Genomic DNA, 22,369 nt, shown 5'->3' with positions numbered 1-22,369 from the left:
ATTAGCATAAACTGTATTTAAAGTAGTTTCTTAAAATGATATAGTCAAGAATCTTTAAATTACCAATTCAATTCAAAGTGGTTCAGAAAATGATTCATTCTCTCACCCTTATCCAGATGTTGACTTCCAACTCTATAGTATTCCATGGTTCACTGCAGTACAGACAACATAAGCACCACATTAGAATTTTCTGGTTTTCATCTGCAGAAAGGAAAACAAAGAAAAGTCAATTTTATTATACACACTCAAAAGTGAATCAAATTTTTAAAATTTCCTGAAAAGAAAAAAACAAAACACTTCCAAATTTACAGAAAACTCAAGATCATATATGACATTTGACTTCCAATTTTTTTCTTTCCTACATTATATATGCTTAACTGAAAGTTTTAAGTAATTACTTTCTTTTCAATCATAACTGATTCTAAAGATAATCCTAGTTACTATTTCCAATTTTGATATTTTAAGGCACCCAAAATGTTTGTAGCAGCCCTGTTTGTAGTGGCTAGAAACTGGAAAATGAATGGATGCCCATCAATTGGAGAATGGCTGGGTAAATTGTGGTATATGAATGTTATGGAATATTATTGTTCTGTAAGAAATGACCAGCAGGATGAATACAGAGAGGACTGGCGAGACTTACATGAACTGATGCTAAGTGAAATGAGCAGAACCAGGAAATCATTATACACTTCGACAACGATGTTGTATGAGGACATATTTTGATGGAAGATTTCTTTGACAAAGAGACCTGAGTTTCAATTGATAAATGACGGACAAAAGCAGCTACACCCAAAGAAAGAACACTGGGAAACGAATGTAAACTATCTGCATTTTTGTTTTTCTTCCCGGGTTATTTATACCTTCTGAATCCAATTCTCCCTAAGCAACAAGAGAACTGTTCGGTTCTGCAAACATATATTGTATCTAGGATATACTGCAACATATCCAACATATAAAGGACTGCTTGCCATCTAGGGGAGGGGGTGGAGGGAGGGAGGGGAAAAAAAAATCGGAACAGAAACGAGTGTCAATATAAAGTAATTATTAAATAAAAAATTAAAAAAAAAAAAGATATTTTAAGGCACCAAATATTTGGATGATTATTTTACAAACCATTTTTTCTGACTTAAGATGGCACATTGAAAGATGTTAGAAATGTCTAGTTTTTAGATATTCCACAGAAATATCTGAAAACAGCTATAGAGAAGTAAGCTGCTCAATTCAGCTCAAAACTGCACAAAAAATGAGTCAGAAGATGGAGTTTAGAGAGAACAACAATAAGCAGGGTAATGTTAGTAGTAACATTTTAAATGTAACTACTAGTAAACATTTTAATATGTTTAAAAGGAATGAGCTATGTGTAATAAATTTTTCATGTAGAATACCTCTTTTCTAAATTTTTTTTATAAAAAAATTGACTTTTTGGTTCACAATTTTTGAAAAAAATCAAAGTGATCTGAGAAAGGAGAAATGCTAACAATTGGGAAGTCAGGAATAGCTTAAAGGAGCAGGTGGTACGTAAACTGAGGAAATTAAGGATTTTAAGAGCAAAAATTAAGGATAGAGTGAAATCTAAGAATAAAGAACAGCTTTTTGCAAAACTACAGGACAACAAGGTATGGTGTCATAAGACTCAAGTTCGAATTCTGGACCTGCCACTTAATACCTGTATGATGCTGCTCAAGTCACCCGACCCTTCAGAACTCAGTTTCTTCAGCTGTGAACTGAGGGAATTAAATCAGATGACCTATAAGGTCTCTTCTAGATATGCACGTATGAAGACTACTGACGACTATAAAAGACAGTGCTATTATTTCCAAATTTAGAGCCAAACTAAAAACACCACTAATTCATATTCATTCTCTCTCTCTCTCTCTCTCTCTCTCTCTCGTATGTGTGTGTTTATATGTATCTCATTTCTTAAACTCTGGGTTATAGTATGATTCATTTATCAGAAAAATAACAATCTTCTGTCAAGAGGTTAAAGTCACTTATACTAAATTAAACAGATCAATTTCTCAGATGGTAACATAAAATTTCATAAAAGACCATGGCTATATGTGGCCACTGGCCATATGTAATAAGACAGGTATTATAGACATTGATATGCCCATGTTAGCTATATGTATCAGTGTGGCTCAGTGGCATGAGCTTGGGCAAGTCATTTAAACTCTCAGTGTGAATTTAAGGGTAAGATTGGCTAAGATGACAAAAAAAGATAATGATGAACGTTGGAGGGGATATGGGAAAACTGAGACACTAAGGCATTGTTGGTGGAATTGTGAAATGATCCAACAATTCTGGAAAGCGATTTGGAATTATTCCCAAAAGGCTATCAAACTGTGAATACCCTTTGATTTAACAGTGTTTCTCTTGAACAACTATCCCAAAGAGATGATAAGGAGGGAAAAGGAAAAAGGACCTACATATGCAAAAATGTTTGTGGCAGCACTGATTGCACAAGTATAACATATATTGGATTACTTGTCATCTAGAGGAAAGGGTGAGGGGAAGGAAAGGGGAAAATTTGGAATACAAGGTTTTGCAAGGGTGAATGTTGAAAATTATCCATACATATATTTTGAAAATAAAAAGCTTTAATTAAAAAAAGAAAGAGGGAGTAGCTAAGCAGTACAGTAGATACAGCACCAGCCCTAAAGTTAGGAGGATCCCAGTTCAAATCTGGCCTCAGATACATAACACTTCCTAGCTGTGTGACCCTAGCTGGGGCATGCCATTTAACCCCAATTATCTCAACAAAATAAATAAATAAATAAACAATAAAAGAAAGAGAATTATATCTATTAATAGAATTATATTCATTAATTTATCAAAACTGTTAAAAATAAATTTATATTCTCTCTCTGAATCAAATCTTGGGGCAATTCCTCCTATAGTTTTATACATTTATACTTAATAGAATTCCCTTTCATTTTAGATGCAATTAATAATAATAATAACAATAATAAATATAGTACTGTATGATTTGAAAAGCACTTTACATGAATCAATAAACATTAAGTATCTATCATGTGCTAAGTTTAAGCTAAAAATTAGGGATACAAAAAAGAAACAAAAGATAGTCCCTGCCCTCAAAGAACTTGTAATCTAACATGAAACATACATATACAAATAAGTTATATACAGGATAATATGCGTAATTTCATTTGTTCTTTACAAAAACAAGATGAATGCTATTGTTGGAAACAAAATTTTGAACCCCAAATAAGGACGTAGTAAATGACCAGCCTCAGAATGAGTAAAGCAGTTTAAACTTCCAATATGTTCATGCAGAAAACAGATGTCAAACTCCAAAATGAGTTCACATACTTTACAGAAACAAGAGCATAGTCTTTTATCCCTTCTCCCAGGCACAAAGTTCCTATACCAATCCTCCAATGGCTGGAAAGATAAGATTAATACTCTTTCCTGATTCTCCTACAACATATACCTCTTAGTATACCTCTCCCACTATATACACTATATGACCATTAAAATGAGCTTCAGCTCCTGGGGAGAAGTTAATATTTAGGAAAAATAGAAAATATAACTGAAGTTCTTTGGGTAGTTAATCAAAGTAAGACTCTTAGGCAATGACTAACCATGTGTATGTACTCTAGCTAAACTATAACCTTTGTTCTACTTTCAGCTTTTTCACTAAGTAAGGTACTATCCACTTTTATCAAGCTTCATCTGGTTTTGGGAGTCCCCTAATCCCCTATTCTGGACTACTTTCAGTTCCAGATTTCCAGTTTTCCTTCTCTAAGGAAACATAACTGTTTATTGTTTCCCATACCATCATCACCTTTTTATAAATAAGGAAACTATGGGGCTGAGAAATCAAATGACTTGCCTAGAATCACATAGCTAGAAAATTTCTAGGATTTTAACATAGTTCCTCTTATTTATAATTCTAGCAATTTTATTTATTATGCAACAATGCCTCCTAAGAGGCTTATCAGAATTGTAATGGGAATAGGGGGTTCATATTTATATCCTATGATATGTAAGGATTTCAAAATTTAAAAATAATAATTGAATTGAAATTGAGACCTCGAGATAGATGGAGTGAGCACTAGGTTTAGAGTCAAAAAGGGAATGATCTTTGCAAGTCAGTTCTTAGAATGTAGTTTCCTCCTCTGTAAAAATGAGGATTTTGGAGTAGATCTTAGAATTCTGAGTTCCCTTTCAACTCTACAACTATGAACATAAGACTTCAACAAGGTAGAAAGAGAAACAAAGAAATAAATGTATGATCATTATACCCACAAAATGACAATAGAAGTAATAGATATAATAATGCCCACCCTGAAAGTGGACATTCAAGGGAGCAGCTAGGTGGCGCAGTGGATAGAGCAACATCCCTGAATTCATGAAGACCTGAGTTCAAATCCAGCCTCAGACACGTAACACTTCCTAGCTATGTAACCTTGGGAAAAGTCACTCAACTCCAATTGCCTCAGTTAAAAAAAAAAAAAAAAAAGGACATTCAAATAGGGGTGGTATAGGTTTTATTTTTCTCATGCAAGAAGAAAAAGTTTCTTTCCCATGCCAACAAAATTACATAATCATAAAAATAAAGGATCTTTTTCTGCCAGAGAAACTCATCTTTTAAATTATACTTTGAAAAAAAGATGAAGAAGCTCTAAGGGAAATTCTACAAAATTTTGAATGAATTTTGACTAACAATATAAAAATTCAAAATGATATTTAGAAGTCTGTTATTTGGTAGAAATAAATTCCTCAAAAATTTGTTCTAGAAGAATAACTCTTTAAAGTCTTACCATATCCTATGACAAAAGGATTCCAGCAAAGCCTTCCCAGCAACTGACCAATTAAGGGAAATCTCTGAATAGCTGTAGAAAAATCCTGTAAAAAAAGATCATAAAAAGACATCTCAGATAGACTAAAATGATATCAATAACTACTTTAAACCTTAGTTATCATCTTTTGGAAAAATAGAAAATATAACTGAAGTTCTTTGAGTAGTTGATCAAAGTAAGACTCTTAGGCAATGACTAATTTCATAGGTCACCTAAAACTTATATGCATTATTTCCTTAATGTAATACATGAAATATGTTAAAATTTTAATTTTGTATAGTAGATCAGTGGAATAGGTTAGGTTCACAGACACAATAATCGATGACTATAGTAATCTTGTGTTTGATAAACCCAAAGACTAATTTCTGGGACAAGAAGCCATGGGTTTTAGGCATGGGTTCAAGAGTTAGCAGTTCTTGTAACTTTCTCAGGCATACAAGGAGATTTAAACTCCTAAATTTAGATTCACAGTCTAATGCTTTTGTTAAACTATATTTGCAGTATATAGGGCCAAGAATGAATTTGGAGCTGATGGAGATAATTAAAGAGGGGTAGGAGGTGTAGTGCTATTAGCATATGTTCTCCGGTGAAAGTTGGTTTAATAGGGTACATATGGTGGGTAAATTTGCCTCATTGGGAGGTAAATAGTATGTGGAGTGAATAGAGGGCATTGATTACTGTATTAACATCTAGGAGGATGAGTGAGAAATTAGATCAGAAGAATGTGGTTATAATTACTAGTAGTTCTCCTAAAAGATTGATGGAAGGGGGTTGGGCTAGGTTAGCAAGGCTTGCTAATAACCATCAGGTGCATATAAGTGGAAAATTATTTGGAGACCCCAAGTCAGGATTAAGGTTCAGCTGTGGATGCGTTCATAGTTAGTGTTGGCTAGGCAAAATAGTATTGAGGAGGTGAGTCCGTGGGCAATTATTAGTACTGTGGCTCCTATAAAGTTAAGAGGGGATTGTATGAGGGCAGAGATAAATACTAAGCCTAGTATTCACTATGTGATAAAAATTGGGAAAATTGGAAAATAATATGGCAGAAACTAAGCACCGACCAACACCTAACACCCTGTATGAAGATAAGATAAAAATGGGTTCATGATTGAGATATAAAGAGTGATATAATAAGCAAATTAGAAGAACAAGAGATAGTCTACCTCTCAGATCTGTGGAGAAGGAAGAAATCTGTGGCCAATGAAGAACTAGAGAACATTAAGAAATGCAAAGTAGATAATTTTGATTATATTAAATTAAAAATGGCTTGTACCAATGCAGCCAAGATTAGAAGGGAAACAGAAAAGGGGAAAATTTTTACATCCAAGGTTTCTGATAAAGGCCTCAATTCTAAAATATATAGAGAACTGACTCAAATGTGTAAGAATACATGCCATTCCCTAATTGATAAATAGTCAAAGGATATGGACAGACAACTGTCAGATGAAGAAATTAAAACCATTTCTAGTCATATGAAAAGGTACTCTAAATCACTATTGATTAGAGAATGCAAATTAAGACAATTCTGAAGTCTACTATACACTTCTCAGATTGGTGAAAATGAAAGAAAAAGATAATGATAAATATTGGAGAGGATATGGGAAAACTAAGACACTAATGAATTGTTGGTAGAGCTGTAAACTGATCCAATCATTCTGAAGAGCAATTTGGAACTATGCCCCAAAGGCTATCACATTGTACATTCCATTAGATCCAACAGTGTCTCTACTGGATCCCAAAGAGATGCAAAAACGTTTGTATGTAGTGGCTAAGAACTAGAAACTGTATGGATGCCCATCAGTTGGACTGATCAGTTATGAAAACTGAATGTGGATCACAACATAGTATTTTTATTTTTGTTATTGTTGTTGTTTGCTTGCTTTTTTTTTCTTCTTTTGATCTGATTTTTTTTGTGCAGCGTGATAAATGTGGAAATATTTTTAGAAGAATTGCACATGTTTAACATATTTTGGATTATTTGTTGTCGAGGGAAGGGATGAAAAGGGGCAGGAGAGAGAAAAATCTGGAAAAGAAGGTTGTGCAATGTTGAAAAGTATCTTTGCATGAATTTTGAAAAATAGAAAGCTATTATAAAAAATTTCAAATCAAAAATGTTTTTTAAATTTCATTTTTTTCATTCTTAGAAATCATGAGAAGTTACAGGATTTGAAGATAACAAGAACTTTGTAATAATAACATATAATGAGTTTATATTTGATAATTTATAATTAGATAATATACTTAAGTTTTGTGCTGAAATGTAAACCAATGCCCTAAAATTTGTAAAGATCTAATAGCACACAAAGCATAGGGTAAATATTTCTATTATTAACTTGTGGTCACTGTATGCCAAATGACATTATAACCATAATCTCTGGCTTACAGATGAGAGGAAAAGGGAAGGGGGAAGGCACAGAAGAGAAGGAAAAGAAGGGTCAAATAGACAGGTATTGTTTAAACAAATAAAGAGATAGAGTAAATTCTACAGGTTGTTTTGTATTTGGTCTGTTTTCCCTTTTCTATATGTTTACTATTATATAATAAATGGAGAACTTTTTAAATGGGACAGAACAAAAACAATATGGAAGTAATAGAAATAATAGTCATTTACTGCTGCAATAATTTCCTAACATTTGTTTCACATTCAAGGATGATCTTGGAATTTTGGGGGCTATGCACAGGAGGTCCAATTTAAATCAAGTTTCATGGCTTTGATAAACCAAAATGATATGAAATAGTCAAAATGTATTAAATATTATGCAAAATATGCTTTTGTATACAAGTTTCTAAAATACATATAAATTTATTTGATCATTACAAAGATATATTAAAATATCTAATTTGCTTGATATTTATTAACCTATTAAAATATTTCACATGCAAAGCTTTTAGTTCTTATAAATTAACTTTAAAGACAGGTGTTTTACAAATGACACTGTTTTTATAATATTTAAAGTACAGTATAAGTGATGAATCTACTATATTTGTATAAAATAATATTATGCTGAAATAATTTCCATAGTGAAAACATTTTATACAAATGGTAAATGATATAAAATACAAAATTTGCACTCACCAAAAAATTATGTAACAGTGAAAATACTTATGTAATATTTATAATACTTCTCAGTGATCTGAGCATGGTGATTTTCAGCTTAAAGTAGTACAGAGTTAAAGTTTGCATGTCAGCAAGCTCTTCAAGATTTAAGGGATCAGTTACAATATAACATAGAAATACCTTTAAATAATCCAATTTATGACCTGACAACCAGGATCAAATTCTTGTTTACTTTAAAGAGAGGGGGTTTTTAAGCCTACTTGATTGGTCAGGAAGTCTCATGTGACAGTATAACCAATCAAGAAAAAAAAGATTTCTTTACCAATAAATCAGGAACTCAGGAAACACATTCTTGTTTGCATTACCTGTGGCTATTTCCCCAATTTGCCTCTCTGATCCAGTAATACATTAGGTCAATACCACAAGCCTCTTTGCTACTATTAGCTTTCTGACTTGCTGAAATCTGGGGTGCAGATTGTTTCTGAAGCTGTCTTCAAAACATTTCATTCCTCCAGTAAGCTACTTACCATATGTTTCAAGGTTTCATAAATCTGCAGCAGGAACTTCTGTAATTGAGGCAGGTGAAGGCAGACATCTTGCTGGGATTCCAAAGTAGTGGCCTGGCCCCATGCAACAGCCTTATTCAGCCAAAACTCAAAGTTCAAAGATGAGGCTATTGTATCCTGAGCCATCTCAAATGAGAGAAAAGGCAGAACTTTAAACAGTCGTGCTGTTTAGGCTGTAATTCAAGAGAAAAAAAGGTGACAACTAGTGAATATTAATTGGCAAAGCAGGAACATATCAAAAATATTCTTCTCCCTGTTCCAGACACTATAGCATAGTTAATTATAAGAGTACATGGGGATAAGAAACTAAACTTTTGGTGCTTAAAAAAAAGAAAGCCCCTACCGCTTTAATGGTGGAATGCTTAAATTGCTTCACAATGTTTCCCAACTAGAGATCTGATTTCTTATCACTTAGATAAATCAGATAAATTATACGTATTTATTAAAGGAAACAAAGACTTCTAATTTAGTTCTAAATTCAATAATTCTAAAACAAATGAAAAATCACAAAATCACATGTACAAAGTCATAGAATAGAAGTCCATTAAAGAGGATGAAGCTTAGGTCCATTGACATTAAGTGACTTTTCCAAAGTCACAATTAATGAACAAGTATTTAAGCAGTACTTACTATGTTCTAATGAAACAATCACTACTCACAGTAAGTGTACATTTTAAGGTGGAAGACAAGTATACATAAATATATACACAGCACAAAAATAAATTTAAAATAGGCATAAATATAGGTAACTTAGGAGGGAAAGAGCAGGAGGTAGGGAAGAATGGTAGATGGGGGGAGAAGGTGATCAGTGTAAGTTTCAAGCAAAAGATGAGTTGATTGGTGGTGATGGTGATGGTTGTTTAGTCATGTCTGACTCTTTATGATATCAGAGGACACCAGATCCTTTTTTATCTTCCATTCATTCTCAAAGTCTGTTCAAGTTAATGTTCATTATTTCCATGACACTATCTATCCATCTCATCCTCTGCCACCCCTTCTCCTTTTGTCTCCAATTTTTGCCATAATCAAAGTTTTTTCCAATGAGTTCTACCTTCTTATTGAGTGGTCCAAATATAGCTTCAGCATTTGACTTTCAGTAGACAACATCAATTAACTTCTTTAGGTATTGACTAATTTGATCTCCTTGATGTACAAAGAATTCTCAAAAGTTTTCTCAAGCATTGCAATTTGAAAGCATCAATTCTGTGGTGCTCAGCTTTCCTTACAATTATAAATTGCTTTTAATTTCATGGATGCAATTGCCATCTGCAGTGATCTTTGAGTTTAAGAATATAAAATCTGATACTGCTTCCATTTCTTCTCCCTCTATTTTACCAGGAAAGGATGGGACTAGTTGCTAAGATTTTAGGGTTTTGTTTTCTTTTTTCTGATTTTAAGCTTCAAATTATCTTTTGTACTCTCCTCTGTTACCCTCATCAAGAGATTTCTTAATTCTTTACTTTCTACCATTAAGGTGATGTCATCTGCTTATCTGAGACTACTGGGCAAACTAGCCTATCTAGCTAAAACATTGCATCCCAGGAGAAGGATCAATTCAACTAAACAGTAAAGCTCCTCATGGTGAAATCTGTGAGGACCTTCTAAAAAAGAGACATGAAATCCCGGAATTCTGGAGCTATTAGTTGTATTAAGTCATGTGTGCTTTACCACTAGTGTACCGGAAATCCATGTGCATTCTTCTTCCCTTTTGGACCCAACTGTATTTATGGTAAAATATGTACCTGACATTATGATTTCTAACTACTGATTCTATTGTGTCATTTCAGTAAATACCTTTACTATACCTTTACTAAAGATTTTTAAAAAATTGTATCTGAGTTGCATCTTGGTGGGGAAAAAAGGAACTCAATGAGGCAAAAGAGTGCGTTCCAAACATGGAAGGTAGTCAGTGCAAAAGCACAGAAACAGGAGATGAGAGTGTCGTGAGGAAAATGCATCAATCACTTCAGTTGGTTTGATTGAACTGAAGATCATGGGAAGGAGAGGAGACCCAAAGAAGCTAAAAAGATATAGTGGCTCTAGTTGTGGAAGCCTTTAAACACCAAGCAAAGGTGTTTTATGTTTTATTTTAGAAAAAATATAGAAAGTCATTAGAATCAGTTGGACAAAGGGTTCATACGGCCAGCTCATGCTAACAAAAATAATATTTTGGCACCAGTGTAAAGGATGGATTGAAACAGAAAGAAACAAGACAAAGAGAACAGTACAAGGTGATTGTAGAGAGGATTTGAATTTAGATCCTTTGACTCGGAATCCCAATTCTTTTCATTGTACAATTCTCATTTTTTTTGGATTTTGAATCTAGATTGATTCATATCTAGATTGATTCATACATTTGAAGATGGCTAGTATTTGTTTATTCCTTTAAAAAAAATAATGAATACTTAAAAGTTCTTCCTAGTTTGCTCTAACTCCCTAGTATTTTCTGAAATTCATGTAGCTAGATCTAGCTTTCTGGAGCATCTCCAGACGAGCCTTGGTCTTAGGTGGAGGGGTGATAAAGGCAGGAGAACCATCAGAAGGATCTCTTTTTTTGGTCTCTATCTTCTGTGTCTGTGTCTCCTCTGTGTCTAAGTCTGAGATAGAGTCCGAGCTCTCATCTCTAGTCCTCTCAGCCCTTAAATACCTCAGTCTGATTATATAATTACGATCACACTAAGTATATGCCAACTACAGTGATTACATCATCATATTACACTAAGTATATGTGAACTAGAGAATGATTATCTCATCAATCACACTGAGTAAATACCCTCCTGTAAGTATCCTTCCTTCAAGTAGAACACAGATGCTCATGCCCTCCATGACTTCTCAGGGAGGGAAGTGAGAAAAATCCATGCAGAAAATGGGGAGCCAAACCAGATATTTTTAACAGGTTTCCGCTGGGCTATAGAATCTTATACCTTACTCAGAGTTCCCCCACTAATCTGCGGCCCTCTACAAGAGGATAATGGATAGAGCACTGGCCCTGAAATCAGGAGGACCAGAGTTCAAATATGATTTCAGAAACTTAACACTTCCTAGTTGTGACCCTAGACAAGTCATTTAACCCCAAGTGCCTCAGAAATTTAAAAAAAAAAAAAAAAAACAAAACACTTCCTAGAACCATTTTAAGTCTAGAAATAGAGTATTATTTAACTAAGACAACTTGAAAAAGAGGTCATGTTTTGAATGAGTAAATGCAAACAAGCATAATAATATAACCATTCAAATTTTTCAATTTTGGTTAGATTCAAGTTATACCAATAACTATAGTAATTTAATTTCCTTCATCCTGTCTTTTTAAAGAAATGTCCTCATCTGTAAAATGAAGATATTAGACTTCAGGATATCTAAGGTCTCTTCCAGTTCTAACTCTGTGATGCTAAGGTCCCAGGCTGACGCTTATTGCATACCCCACCACTGCGTAACACAATGGCTGTGGTACTGAAAACTAGTAGTGGTAGCAACTAAAGACTCAAATATTTTTAGAATTCATATTTTGAAGAGTTTATTACAATCTAAAAGGTAAAGTGATTTGTCTAGGATCTTTTATGGCTAACAAATGTAAGAAGAGGAAGACAAATAGTAGTATCTCCTGAATCCAAGTCCTTCCATCAAGATTCTAAGGTCAATGGGATAATGAATACCAGACAATTATAAAAAATGTTATAGGACAAAGTACTGAAAAGGAGACAGAGAATCTTAGAAACACTAAAAGAACTTATCATAGGTATGAATTTTTAAGGCTAGCTAAAGACTATCATCATTTAACAACAGATTAACTGCAGACTATAATCTCCCTTAAATACCAATATAAATCATATTTGGAAGCCAGCCAGATAACACCATATTTGAAATTTACTTTCCTTTTGTCTCTGACATTTCCCAAATTAGACAACACAAGAATTGAGCCTAGACATACTAAATATGGTTCATTCATCCATATCAGGTAGCAATCTTGTAAAAAGAATTTTTCTGTATACCCCTTTGGTGTGTCAATCCAAGCTTATCCTACTCCCACCTCCTCCTCCCCCCAGTCATAGAACAAAGTGCCAAGTTCAGATTTATGGACAAAATACTGGAAAACACACTGATTACATAAAACTAAAAACAGAAAGAGAGAAATATTTACCCTTAAAATGCCAATGGTCTCCTTAGTTAAAAAACAATCATTTAGAGCCTAGGAGTATTTTATGTGCACAAGCAAATTATTGTATATTTAACTGTCAGTTTGAAAACATTTCTATTTCTCTCTAAAATCTTTATAGTGATCATTCTTAAATTGCTGAAAGGTCAAAATTAAAAATATTTTTACTGATGTATTTTTGATTCTTGAAGAAAATGCTCCTAAATTATGCAAATTTTCTCTTCCTTATTTGAGAAAATACATGCTAATAATATTTTCTTCCTTCAAAATCAACTGTTTTCTTTTGCCCATATTTACTTTTATGAAAAGTTCCACTAGGAGGAGCTGGCTTTTCCTATGTGTAATCAGGAAAATGTCAGTTTTTGAAACAGTCTAATCAAAAACATGAACTAGAATTTAAATGAAATTTCAAAATATAAATAAAATCTATATATTTGAAGCATTCCTAGTACAAAACTTCAATCCAAAATAAAATATATATAGTCTATAACTATAGACTATAAAAGAATTAAAGGAAGCATTTATGGCTATTAAATACGAGGGAAATTACTCTTCTCAGTTATCTCCTTTACATCCAAAAGAATGTTAGCAATATATACTTCCAAACATGAAAAAGGAAAAACTTCTATTTCTCTCCCAAGATTAAATTTATACACATACAAATAGTCTATAATATTACAAGACCCCTTAAACTTGGAACTACCCCTCTTACAGTACATAAAAGAACCAGCTATTCAAGAAACAATCAGTACATATAAATTTTCTCCACCCCAAATAATGCAAGCATATATAAGGGAAGTATTTAAATATATATGTATATAGAATATGTTTTCTCTCTTTTTCTCTCTCTTTTTCCCCTTCCCCTCCCATATAAAAGAAACACATATGCAAAAGTTATGCAAAATAATTGCAGGGCACTACCAAGTGGAGAGGGAGATCAGGAAAGGTCATAGAGACTCAGAGACTAGTATGATGAAGAGCAAATGTCTATTTGTTGTACTAAACTCCTTCTTTTATATATTGTATAAAAAGCACTTAGTACTTCCTTGTTCAATTTATTTCAACATTTATTATTCATCTACCATATATAAGGCACTATCCTAGGGTAAAGGGAATACAAAGACAACAAATAAAGTCATTTTCCTCAAGTTGTTTATTGGAAGAATGTGAGCAACATGAGTGGGAAAAAAGACAAATATGACATTCCATATCTAGTAACTGATCAGATTTGAGTAGTAAGGGACAAAAAAGAATCAGAGATGAATATAAGATTATGTATCTGAGTGAATGGGGATATGGCAATATGCCCAGTAAAAAAGGGGACATTTGGAGAAAGAAAGTTAAGAGGAAAGATGTTCAGTTCAATTTTGAGCAAGTTGAGACTGAGATGCCACAGGGACATAAAAAAACAGAGTAGCAGAGAATATGAATTACAGGACTGGAGTTAAATAGAGAAATCAGTGCTGCACAGAGAGATGAGATCCTTTGTCATTTCTAGAGGAAAGAACTGAATGAATAGGAACTTCTATGATCACTAAAGGAAAGAAGAAAAGTCCAAGACAGAGACTAGAGAGATACTCATATTTAAAAAGTGAACTGTTGTTGTTCGGTTGTTTTTTCAACTGTGGACCCTTTAGAGATTTTCTTGGCAAAAACAAAGGAATGATTTACCACTTCCTTTTCCAATTCATTTTACGGATGAAGAAACAAATAGAGACATTAAGTGATTTGTCCAGAGTCACATAGCTAGTAAGTGTCTGAGGCTTGATTTGAATTCTGATCTTCCTGATTCCAGGTCTTGCACTATATCCATTATGCCACCTAACTATCCCAGAAAGCGAGAGATAAGCTTTCAACTTTTCAAACATTTCAACATAATTGATTTTTTTTTTTTGGTAATTTTATGCATTTTCTTTTATGCACTTTAATTACAACATTAATGAAAAGTGGACCATAGACTTTACTAGACTGCCAAAAGGGCAAAAAAAGAGGCCAGGAATGTAAATGGGATGTTTATCATCAATCCATGCTATTAATCTCTCAGAACTCCTGTTTCCTTTTGAGGATCAGCTAAAGTAACACACCCTATAAGATTGTCCCAGTGCTATCCTATACATTTTAAAATTTTCAAATCCCTTTGCCCAAGTCTTTAAGTGCAGAGACTATCTCCATCTTCATACTTTTATCTCTAGTGCCAAACACATGCCTGCTATGTATTTCAAAAATACCTCTTAATTGACTTATTGAAGTTTTGATGTCATATAAAATGTTAGAAAGAATTTAATTTTTCCTATAACTAAAAAGCAATGATTATTTTTATTCAAAGTTATATGGCAGTGTAGTTCTATTGACCATTCACTTGGGCTTAGAATTTGAAAATATAGGTTCTAGTCCTTCAACAACCAAATCACAAAATGAATTAGCTGTGGTACAATGAAAAATACCCTGGATTTCGAGTCAGAGTGGTTAAGTTCAAATTTCATTATATTACTATATTGTCAATTACTATACTTATAACCCTGAGAATATCACTTAACCTTTCTAGTCCTCAATTTACTCCTCTTTAAAATAAGAGAATGGGACCAAGTGACCTATAAAGTCCCTTCAATCTTAGGAAATCCAGTCCTGAGTTAGTTTCCTTATCTATTAAAAAAAAGAAAGTAATTTATATAATTTTTCATATCCCTTCCTGGATGAATATCTTATGATAGCTTTATTAAACAGATATTAGTAAATTATATTTCATGAATGTAACTGAAAAAAAGCAATCCCAATCAGCAGAAGAAAAATGAAAAACCATTTCAACAATGTCTTAGACACAGAAGGTACTTAATAAATGTTTATATCACTCTATGAAAAAAAAGGGGGAATGAATTTAGATGATGTTTAAGGTCCTTCTGGTTCAAATATGATTTTATAATCATGCTCAATTGAACCAGAAGATCATTAATAAAAGAAGAAAATGTGCAGAGGAAAAGGAACATAAATGATATTTAAATTATAGCCAAGGTAAAGTAGATCCTTTCCAGCAAATTATGATTTGAGCCTCAATAGCAATATCAAGGAGTTTCCTCATCAGGAATTTCCTATACCTATGAAATCATAAGTCTTCTTAGCCACTTTGCTCCCTCCCAAAAAGTATCAGGTATACTATTTCAGAGCTTTCCTTTTATATTTCTAATTGTTTCCAATACAGGCTTAAACATTTCCCTGTAAAACTTAATTAATAGAATAAAATGATGGGTTATTACGACAATAGCTTTCTGGCACTGAAAAGTCCTAAAAACCCTGACATAAATAGATATCCACCCTTAAATAATTAACATAATTCTAATGGCTATGAGTCATATAGCTTAGTTTTATTGGTCTAGTAAGGGCACTATATTCATGAGACATTGTGTATAACCTTTAGTCTTGTAGAAGAAGAAACATGTTATGATTATTTCTGATCATATCTGTTTACACTCTCATTGGGCATTAGTCAAGGTTTTTGTTAAAACTAACACGTTCTAGCTGTGTGACCCTGGGCAACTTACTTAACCCCAATTGCCTCAGCCAAAAAAAAAAAAAAAAAAATTAACAAGTTAGCAATCTGATACACATAAAAGCAAAGGAATAGATTATAAAATCAAACAAAAATTATGAAACTGCAGTAATAATTCATGTTTAATTTCTCCCAAACAGGATAATCACTGTATTAGAAAACTCAAATGAAAAGTAATTCAAAATTATTTGAAAATTTAGGGTACTGGGGCAGGTAGGTGGCACTAGCCCTGAAGTCAGGAAGACCTGAGTTCAAATCTGGTGTCAGACACTTAACACTTCCTGGCTGTGTGACCCTGGGCAAATCACTTAATCCCAATTGCCTCAGTCAAAAAAAAAAAAAAAAAAATCAGGGTACTGGTCAATCAAAAATAGAATTAAGTTCAACAATAGTAAATCATAAAATAAGGCATGATTAAAAAAAAGCAGAAAATGAAATTGGGGAGTAACTGTGGACCCACAAGCAGAAAAGCAAATTATAAATGCTATGAAATGCCACAGTAAAGAGAAAAAAAAAAAGAATTGTGGCAAGAATATAGAAGTAATTTCACTATATTCAGCACTGTTCAGTTTTGGCCTCTGTTTTAAACTCAAAGGACTACGAAGGATCATATTTTGCTTGTTGAACAAACAAATTGAATGTCCAAAAAATAATTCAAGAAATTCACTGGAATATATATATAAGATATAATGAGTTTTGCTTCTATGAGTGGCTCAGGAATAATGCATACAATATAGCTTTTTATTTAGAGAGCATTTGTTGTTAAGTGTTAATAAATAGGTATGAGACTGATCATTTCTCCAAACTTTGTAATAACTCCAATCCAGGGTACTCCTGTGCCTTGACAAGCCCTTGATAAAACACAGATGAAAAAGAAAGCCAGCATAATGACCAATTAAAAGTACTCTCTGACAAACCTCCCATACAACACCCACAAATCCCATGGAACAGTCTGCTCCTCTAAGACTGGCATTAGAGTTTCGAATCTGAGGAAAGTTAAGTCTGAGATTACAACAGAGTTCAAAAGAGTTACTTCTGATATGACATGGACAAGAGATGGACAAGTAAACCATGCTTCCTATGAATTTCCCTACATAATTGTACTTATTGTTCACCCTCACTATTAGAGGGAAACAGACTTTGTCCAATCCTGGTGATCAGAGAGAAAAGAAATCAGGGAAGAAAATCAAGCACCAAGCATCCTGTAGGGACAGGATTGGGGGTAAGCATATTTTCAAAAAAGAACATAAAAAACAATCAACAAAGTGATTGACAAAATCAAATAAAAGCTAAGCATTTTAAAGCAATTGTTAAATGAACAAATATTCAGAGAAAAGATCCATCCCAACAGATAAATATTTTGTGACAAATGACAATAAGTCAATCCCCTGAAGATAGTGAAGAAGAGGAAGTTCCTCTGAAACAACAACAGAGCACCTTTTAAAAATATTTTGATTCTTTAGCAATATCATTCTTAAATTATACTATAAGGTAGTAATTATCAATTACTATTATTTACAAAGCAGTCTTGCAGAAAATGAACATACAACAACATTTTATACCCAAGATATGGACAAAATAAATACAAGATGTAGATATATAAAGGGAGATATTATAAGAAAATCAGACCATGGAATATCCTATCAGACTTATGGATAGGAGAATAATTATTAATAAAGAGAGAACATTATAGACTACAAAGTGGATAATTTTGATTATATTAAATTAAAAAGGTTTTGTGCAAAAATAAATGTAGTCAAGATTAGAAGAAAAAGAGAAAATTGGAAGAAAATATAATTTAATTATGTAGATAATTATAGATAATTTCTCAGATAAAGATCTCATTTCTCACATAAATAAAAGAACTGTCAAATTTATAACAAAACAAGTCATTCCCCAATTGATAAATGGTCAAAAGATATGACCAGGTAATTTTTTGATAAAGAAATCAAAACTAAATGTAATAAAATGAAAAAGGGATCTAAATTACTACTGATTAAATAACTACAAATTAAAACAACTTATACCTGTGAGATTAGCTAAAATAATAGAAAGGAAAGTGACAAATGTTGGAAAGGATGTGGGAAAATTGGGATACTAATTCACTGTTGGTAGAACTGTGAATTAATTCAACCATTTTGGAGAATAGTCTGAAATTGTGCCCAAAGAATTGTAACACTGTGTATACCCTTTGACTCAGCAACATTACTTTTAGATCTGTAGTCGCTTTGTAAGGGCAAAAAACTGGAAACTGAGGGGATGCCCATCAATTGGGGAATGGCTAAATAAGTTATGGCATATTATTGTAATGGATGAATAGTTCGACTTTAGAAAAACATGGAAGGATCTGTAAGAGATAATGAAGAGTAAAATGAGCAGAACCAAGAGACTGCTAAAAATAGTAATAGCAATATTGTTCTAATAACAACTTTAGTTAGGTCATTTCGAGTATTATAAATACTCCAATCAACTACAAAGGATTTATGAAGGAAGAAGCTATCCACATTCAAAAAAAAAAAAAAACTGATAAAAAGGATATACTGTGTGGTTTTACGTACACATATGTATTTAATGGTAGCCTTCTCTAGGGCAAGTTAAGGAGGAAAGGGAAAAAAGTATACAACAGAGAACAAACAAAAACTTAGAAAATTAGGATAGCTTTCAGAATGTTACGTCTATTTGTTAAATAGTTTTTCAAAATAAAGTGTGAAATGGAAATTCATAGTTTTACATAGTGAATCATCTTTTCATGTTGTGCTATATATAAGGAAATGTTTCCTTTTTTGTCTTTTGGTACTTAAATAAATAAATAAATACATAAATAAATAAAAATGTTTTAAAAATAATTTGGTTCAAAAGACCAAAAAGCACTAAGTGAAAATAGCTAAAAAATAATTTAAAATATCTAAAAAACAACATAGATTAGAATCTCAAGGACCAGCAAATCTAACAAGAGAACTTAGACCAAAAGATAAAAGCAATTCTCATAAACTTAGATTCTCTAAAAAAGGAAAATGAGAGAAAACATTAAAATGCAAAAGAAGGGAAAATACTGGCCCAAAATTTCTTCAAGTTTAGAAAAGATTAAGATTTAGAAAATCATGTGATAACTCTATACAACAAGAATGTTATGCCTGAAAATAACATGAAAGGAAATATGGACCATAGTCTTTGAAGGGGAAAAAAAGTTATAAAAAGGAAATCTTAAATGCTCTAAAAAGAAAAACAGCCCAAGAATTTCAGAAGCAGAAAACAAATTATAGTAAACCATGAGAAGAACAAAAACAAAAACAAGTTAATACAAATAACAATGATCACAAATTATAAAGATTAAAGGAAGATGTACACTTATCAAAGATGATTTTCATTGTGATGAGAAGTTTCCAGCACAAAGTCCAAAGAAAAGAGGTATTTCATAATGTGAGCTTCCTTATATATACTTGTTGGTTGAAGATGTCATGCATTAAGATACAAACAAGGAAAGAATCTCTTGGAAAAAAATGTATAACCATTGAAAAGAATTTGGTCCAACTGTTTTCAAGAAAAAAGAAAGGAGTTGAAAAATGTCAACTGCCCAGATCATGAAATACAATTGGAGACATAATCTATAAGGTGTGTCCTCAATATGTATTATTTAAGACAGAACAAATGAACAATAAATTGGGCCCAGAAATACGAAGAAAGAGAGGGGATTGGCTTACTTCAAGAAATTGCAAAGATTCTTTTAATGACCAAACACTTTCCTTAGAAGTGAAGACACATCCATCAAGCGGAGAATGGCTGAATAAGTTATACATTAATGTCATGGAATATTATTTTTCTATAAGAAACAATCAAGAGGATGATTTCAGAGAGGACGATTTCAGAGAGGACTGGAGAGACTTACATTAACTGATGCTAAGTGAAATGAGCAAAACCAGAAGCATGCTGTACATAGCAACAAAAAAGATTATATGATGATCAAATCTGATAGACATGGCTCTTTTCAATAGTGAGGTGATTTGGGCCAATTCCAGTAGGCTTGTGATGAAGAGAGCCATATGTACCCAGAGAGAGGATAGTATTTTCACTTTTTTTGTTGTTCTTTGCTTGAATTTTGTTTTCTTCATTTTTTTCATTATTGATTTGATTTTTCTTGTGCAGCATAATAATTATAGAAATGTGTATAGAAGAATTGCATAGGTTTAATATATATTAGATCTAGGGGGTAGGAGGGAGAAAAAATTTGAAACAAGGTTCTGCAAGGGTGAATGCTGAAAACTATCTATGCATATGCTTTAAAAATAAAAAGCTTAAAAAAAAAAAAGGCATATCTTAACCCCAATATTTACCAGTATCATTATATACCTATGAGGCATGAATATAATATCTGAAGAAATGAATATGAATATTACACAGAGGATAATGGAGAAATTAATAAATGGATATGAATCAGTCTACAACATAAAATCAATGAAGAACAGAAATAGAAGACATTATCAGTGAAATGAATGACAGAAAAAGAAAATGACAACATAATAAGGGCAATAGAGTTATCCTATTTCATTCAATGATGAGCACCACATTTTGAAAAAGACATTAATAAATCTGAACTAGAAATGAAAGAACTAGAAAGAATATCACAGGAATATCAGTTGTTTAGTCTAGAGAAAAGATGTCCTTGGCAATATATAACAGGTCTCATCAAATATCTCAAGGGTAAACATATAGAACAGTTGACTTGTTTTACTTAGCCTAAAAGAACAGAATTTAAAACACTGATGAAAAGGACAAAAAAAGATTTCAGCCAGATAAAAGGAAAATCTTTCTTCCTAACAATCAGAATTTTCAAAAACTGGTAACTGCTGCCTCTCAAAGTAACATAAAAAATTACTTAAGGGATCTTTTAATCTTGAAAATCTTCAAGACAAAGTTGGATGAACACATGTCAGGAGTTGTGATGACTGCGTATTTAAAATCAGCTGGAGTCAGGAATTCAGGTTAGGGGAAAATCGTCCATCTTTATTCTTAGTAGAGGTGAAGAAGGATTGAAGGTGAAGGGAATCGGAGGTGAAGGGGGATTGGAGGTGAAGGAGGGTCGCAATAGTAATGTGAGCAGCTGTGTCAAGAAGTCAGTCAGCAGTCTTTCTTTCTGCTTCCCTCTCTGCCCCCCCTGCCTCTACCCACCAAAATCGTCACATACATCACATCAGGACTTGTACAAAGAGTGGGCGGGGGCTGTTCTTTCTCCAAGCATATATATTAATAAAGTATGGTCCAATTATTATTTAGCCTCACGTGCTTGGGACCTCAGTGCATCAACTCGAGCCTCAGCCCATTATATCTCCTGCTTTCTTTTATTTTAGAACACAGGTGGTCATGCCATCCTTGACTCCTCAAGGAAGTCAGAGCATCCAAGGGGAGGTGATCACACCCTCCCTGACTTCTCAGGAAAGGAGGTGAAAGCACCAAAAAGGAGGTGATCACGACCTCCCCCCCCCCCCGACTTCTCAGGAAGGGAGGTGAAAGCACTAAAAAGGAGATAATCACGCCCTCCCTGACATCTCAGGAAAGGAGATGAAAAGCACCAAAGGGAAGTGGGGGTTGCTAACGGGTTTCTGGGCTTATTCTGGGTCTTATTATACACAAACCCATCAGCATGGGAGGTATTACACAAGCACATAGCAATAACGCAGAAGTTATTAGTGATGACTCTCCCCACAGTCAGTGCAGGCCTGATGTGGTGTAACAAACATGAATTGTACACGCAAGTAACTGTATAACAAACAATATAAATCAACATGGTGTTGTAAAAGATTGCCAGAAGTCCTAGGAGAGTATGAAAACAACAGTCACACATATGCCTTCTTCAGCAGCCAAGAGATAGTCCAAAACCAATCTATTGTCCATTGCTTCACATGTCAGGGAATCCAATAATCCCCCCAAGTTTTTGAAGTCCTGCAAAAGTCTTTTTATGTGTTAGGAAATCCAAAGATTCTAGCAGATTTTGAAGTCCTGTAACAGTCTTAGCATTTCTCAGAGAATCCAATGATTCCTGAGGGTTTTGAAGTTCAACAATTTTCTATGTCCATGAGTCAAATGCCATAACTGCCACACTCTTTCAATGGTGAGCACAATCAGCAACAGAACCACCCGATGTTTCTTGGGTCTTCTCCTTCCTTTCAAGCATCTGCTCCGTCTCTCTGCGATGGACAAGGTGAATATGGCTCATTGGCACCCATCTGATTC

General features: G+C 33.2%; 1 protein-coding gene across 1 annotated transcript in view; it reads right to left on the bottom strand.

Moving 5' to 3' along the window:
* FANCC (FA complementation group C) overlaps positions 1–22,369 on the bottom strand; it is a 187,599-nt gene that overhangs the window by 143,081 nt on the left and 22,149 nt on the right. The window contains exons 2-4 of the mRNA XM_051996897.1: positions 8,409–8,620; positions 4,785–4,869; positions 107–201 (exon numbers count right to left, since the gene is read on the bottom strand). Coding sequence (XP_051852857.1) covers positions 107–201; positions 4,785–4,869; positions 8,409–8,573 — 345 coding nt within the window. The 5' untranslated portion in view covers positions 8,574–8,620. The remainder of the gene's footprint in view (positions 1–106; positions 202–4,784; positions 4,870–8,408; positions 8,621–22,369) is intronic.

The sequence above is a fragment of the Antechinus flavipes genome, chromosome 1, assembly GCF_016432865.1.
Source record: "Antechinus flavipes isolate AdamAnt ecotype Samford, QLD, Australia chromosome 1, AdamAnt_v2, whole genome shotgun sequence".
In the NCBI taxonomy this organism is placed as follows: domain Eukaryota; kingdom Metazoa; phylum Chordata; class Mammalia; order Dasyuromorphia; family Dasyuridae; genus Antechinus; species Antechinus flavipes.
The sequence above is the reverse complement of the archived record's forward strand: the minus strand, read 5'-3'. Positions and strand labels throughout refer to the sequence as shown.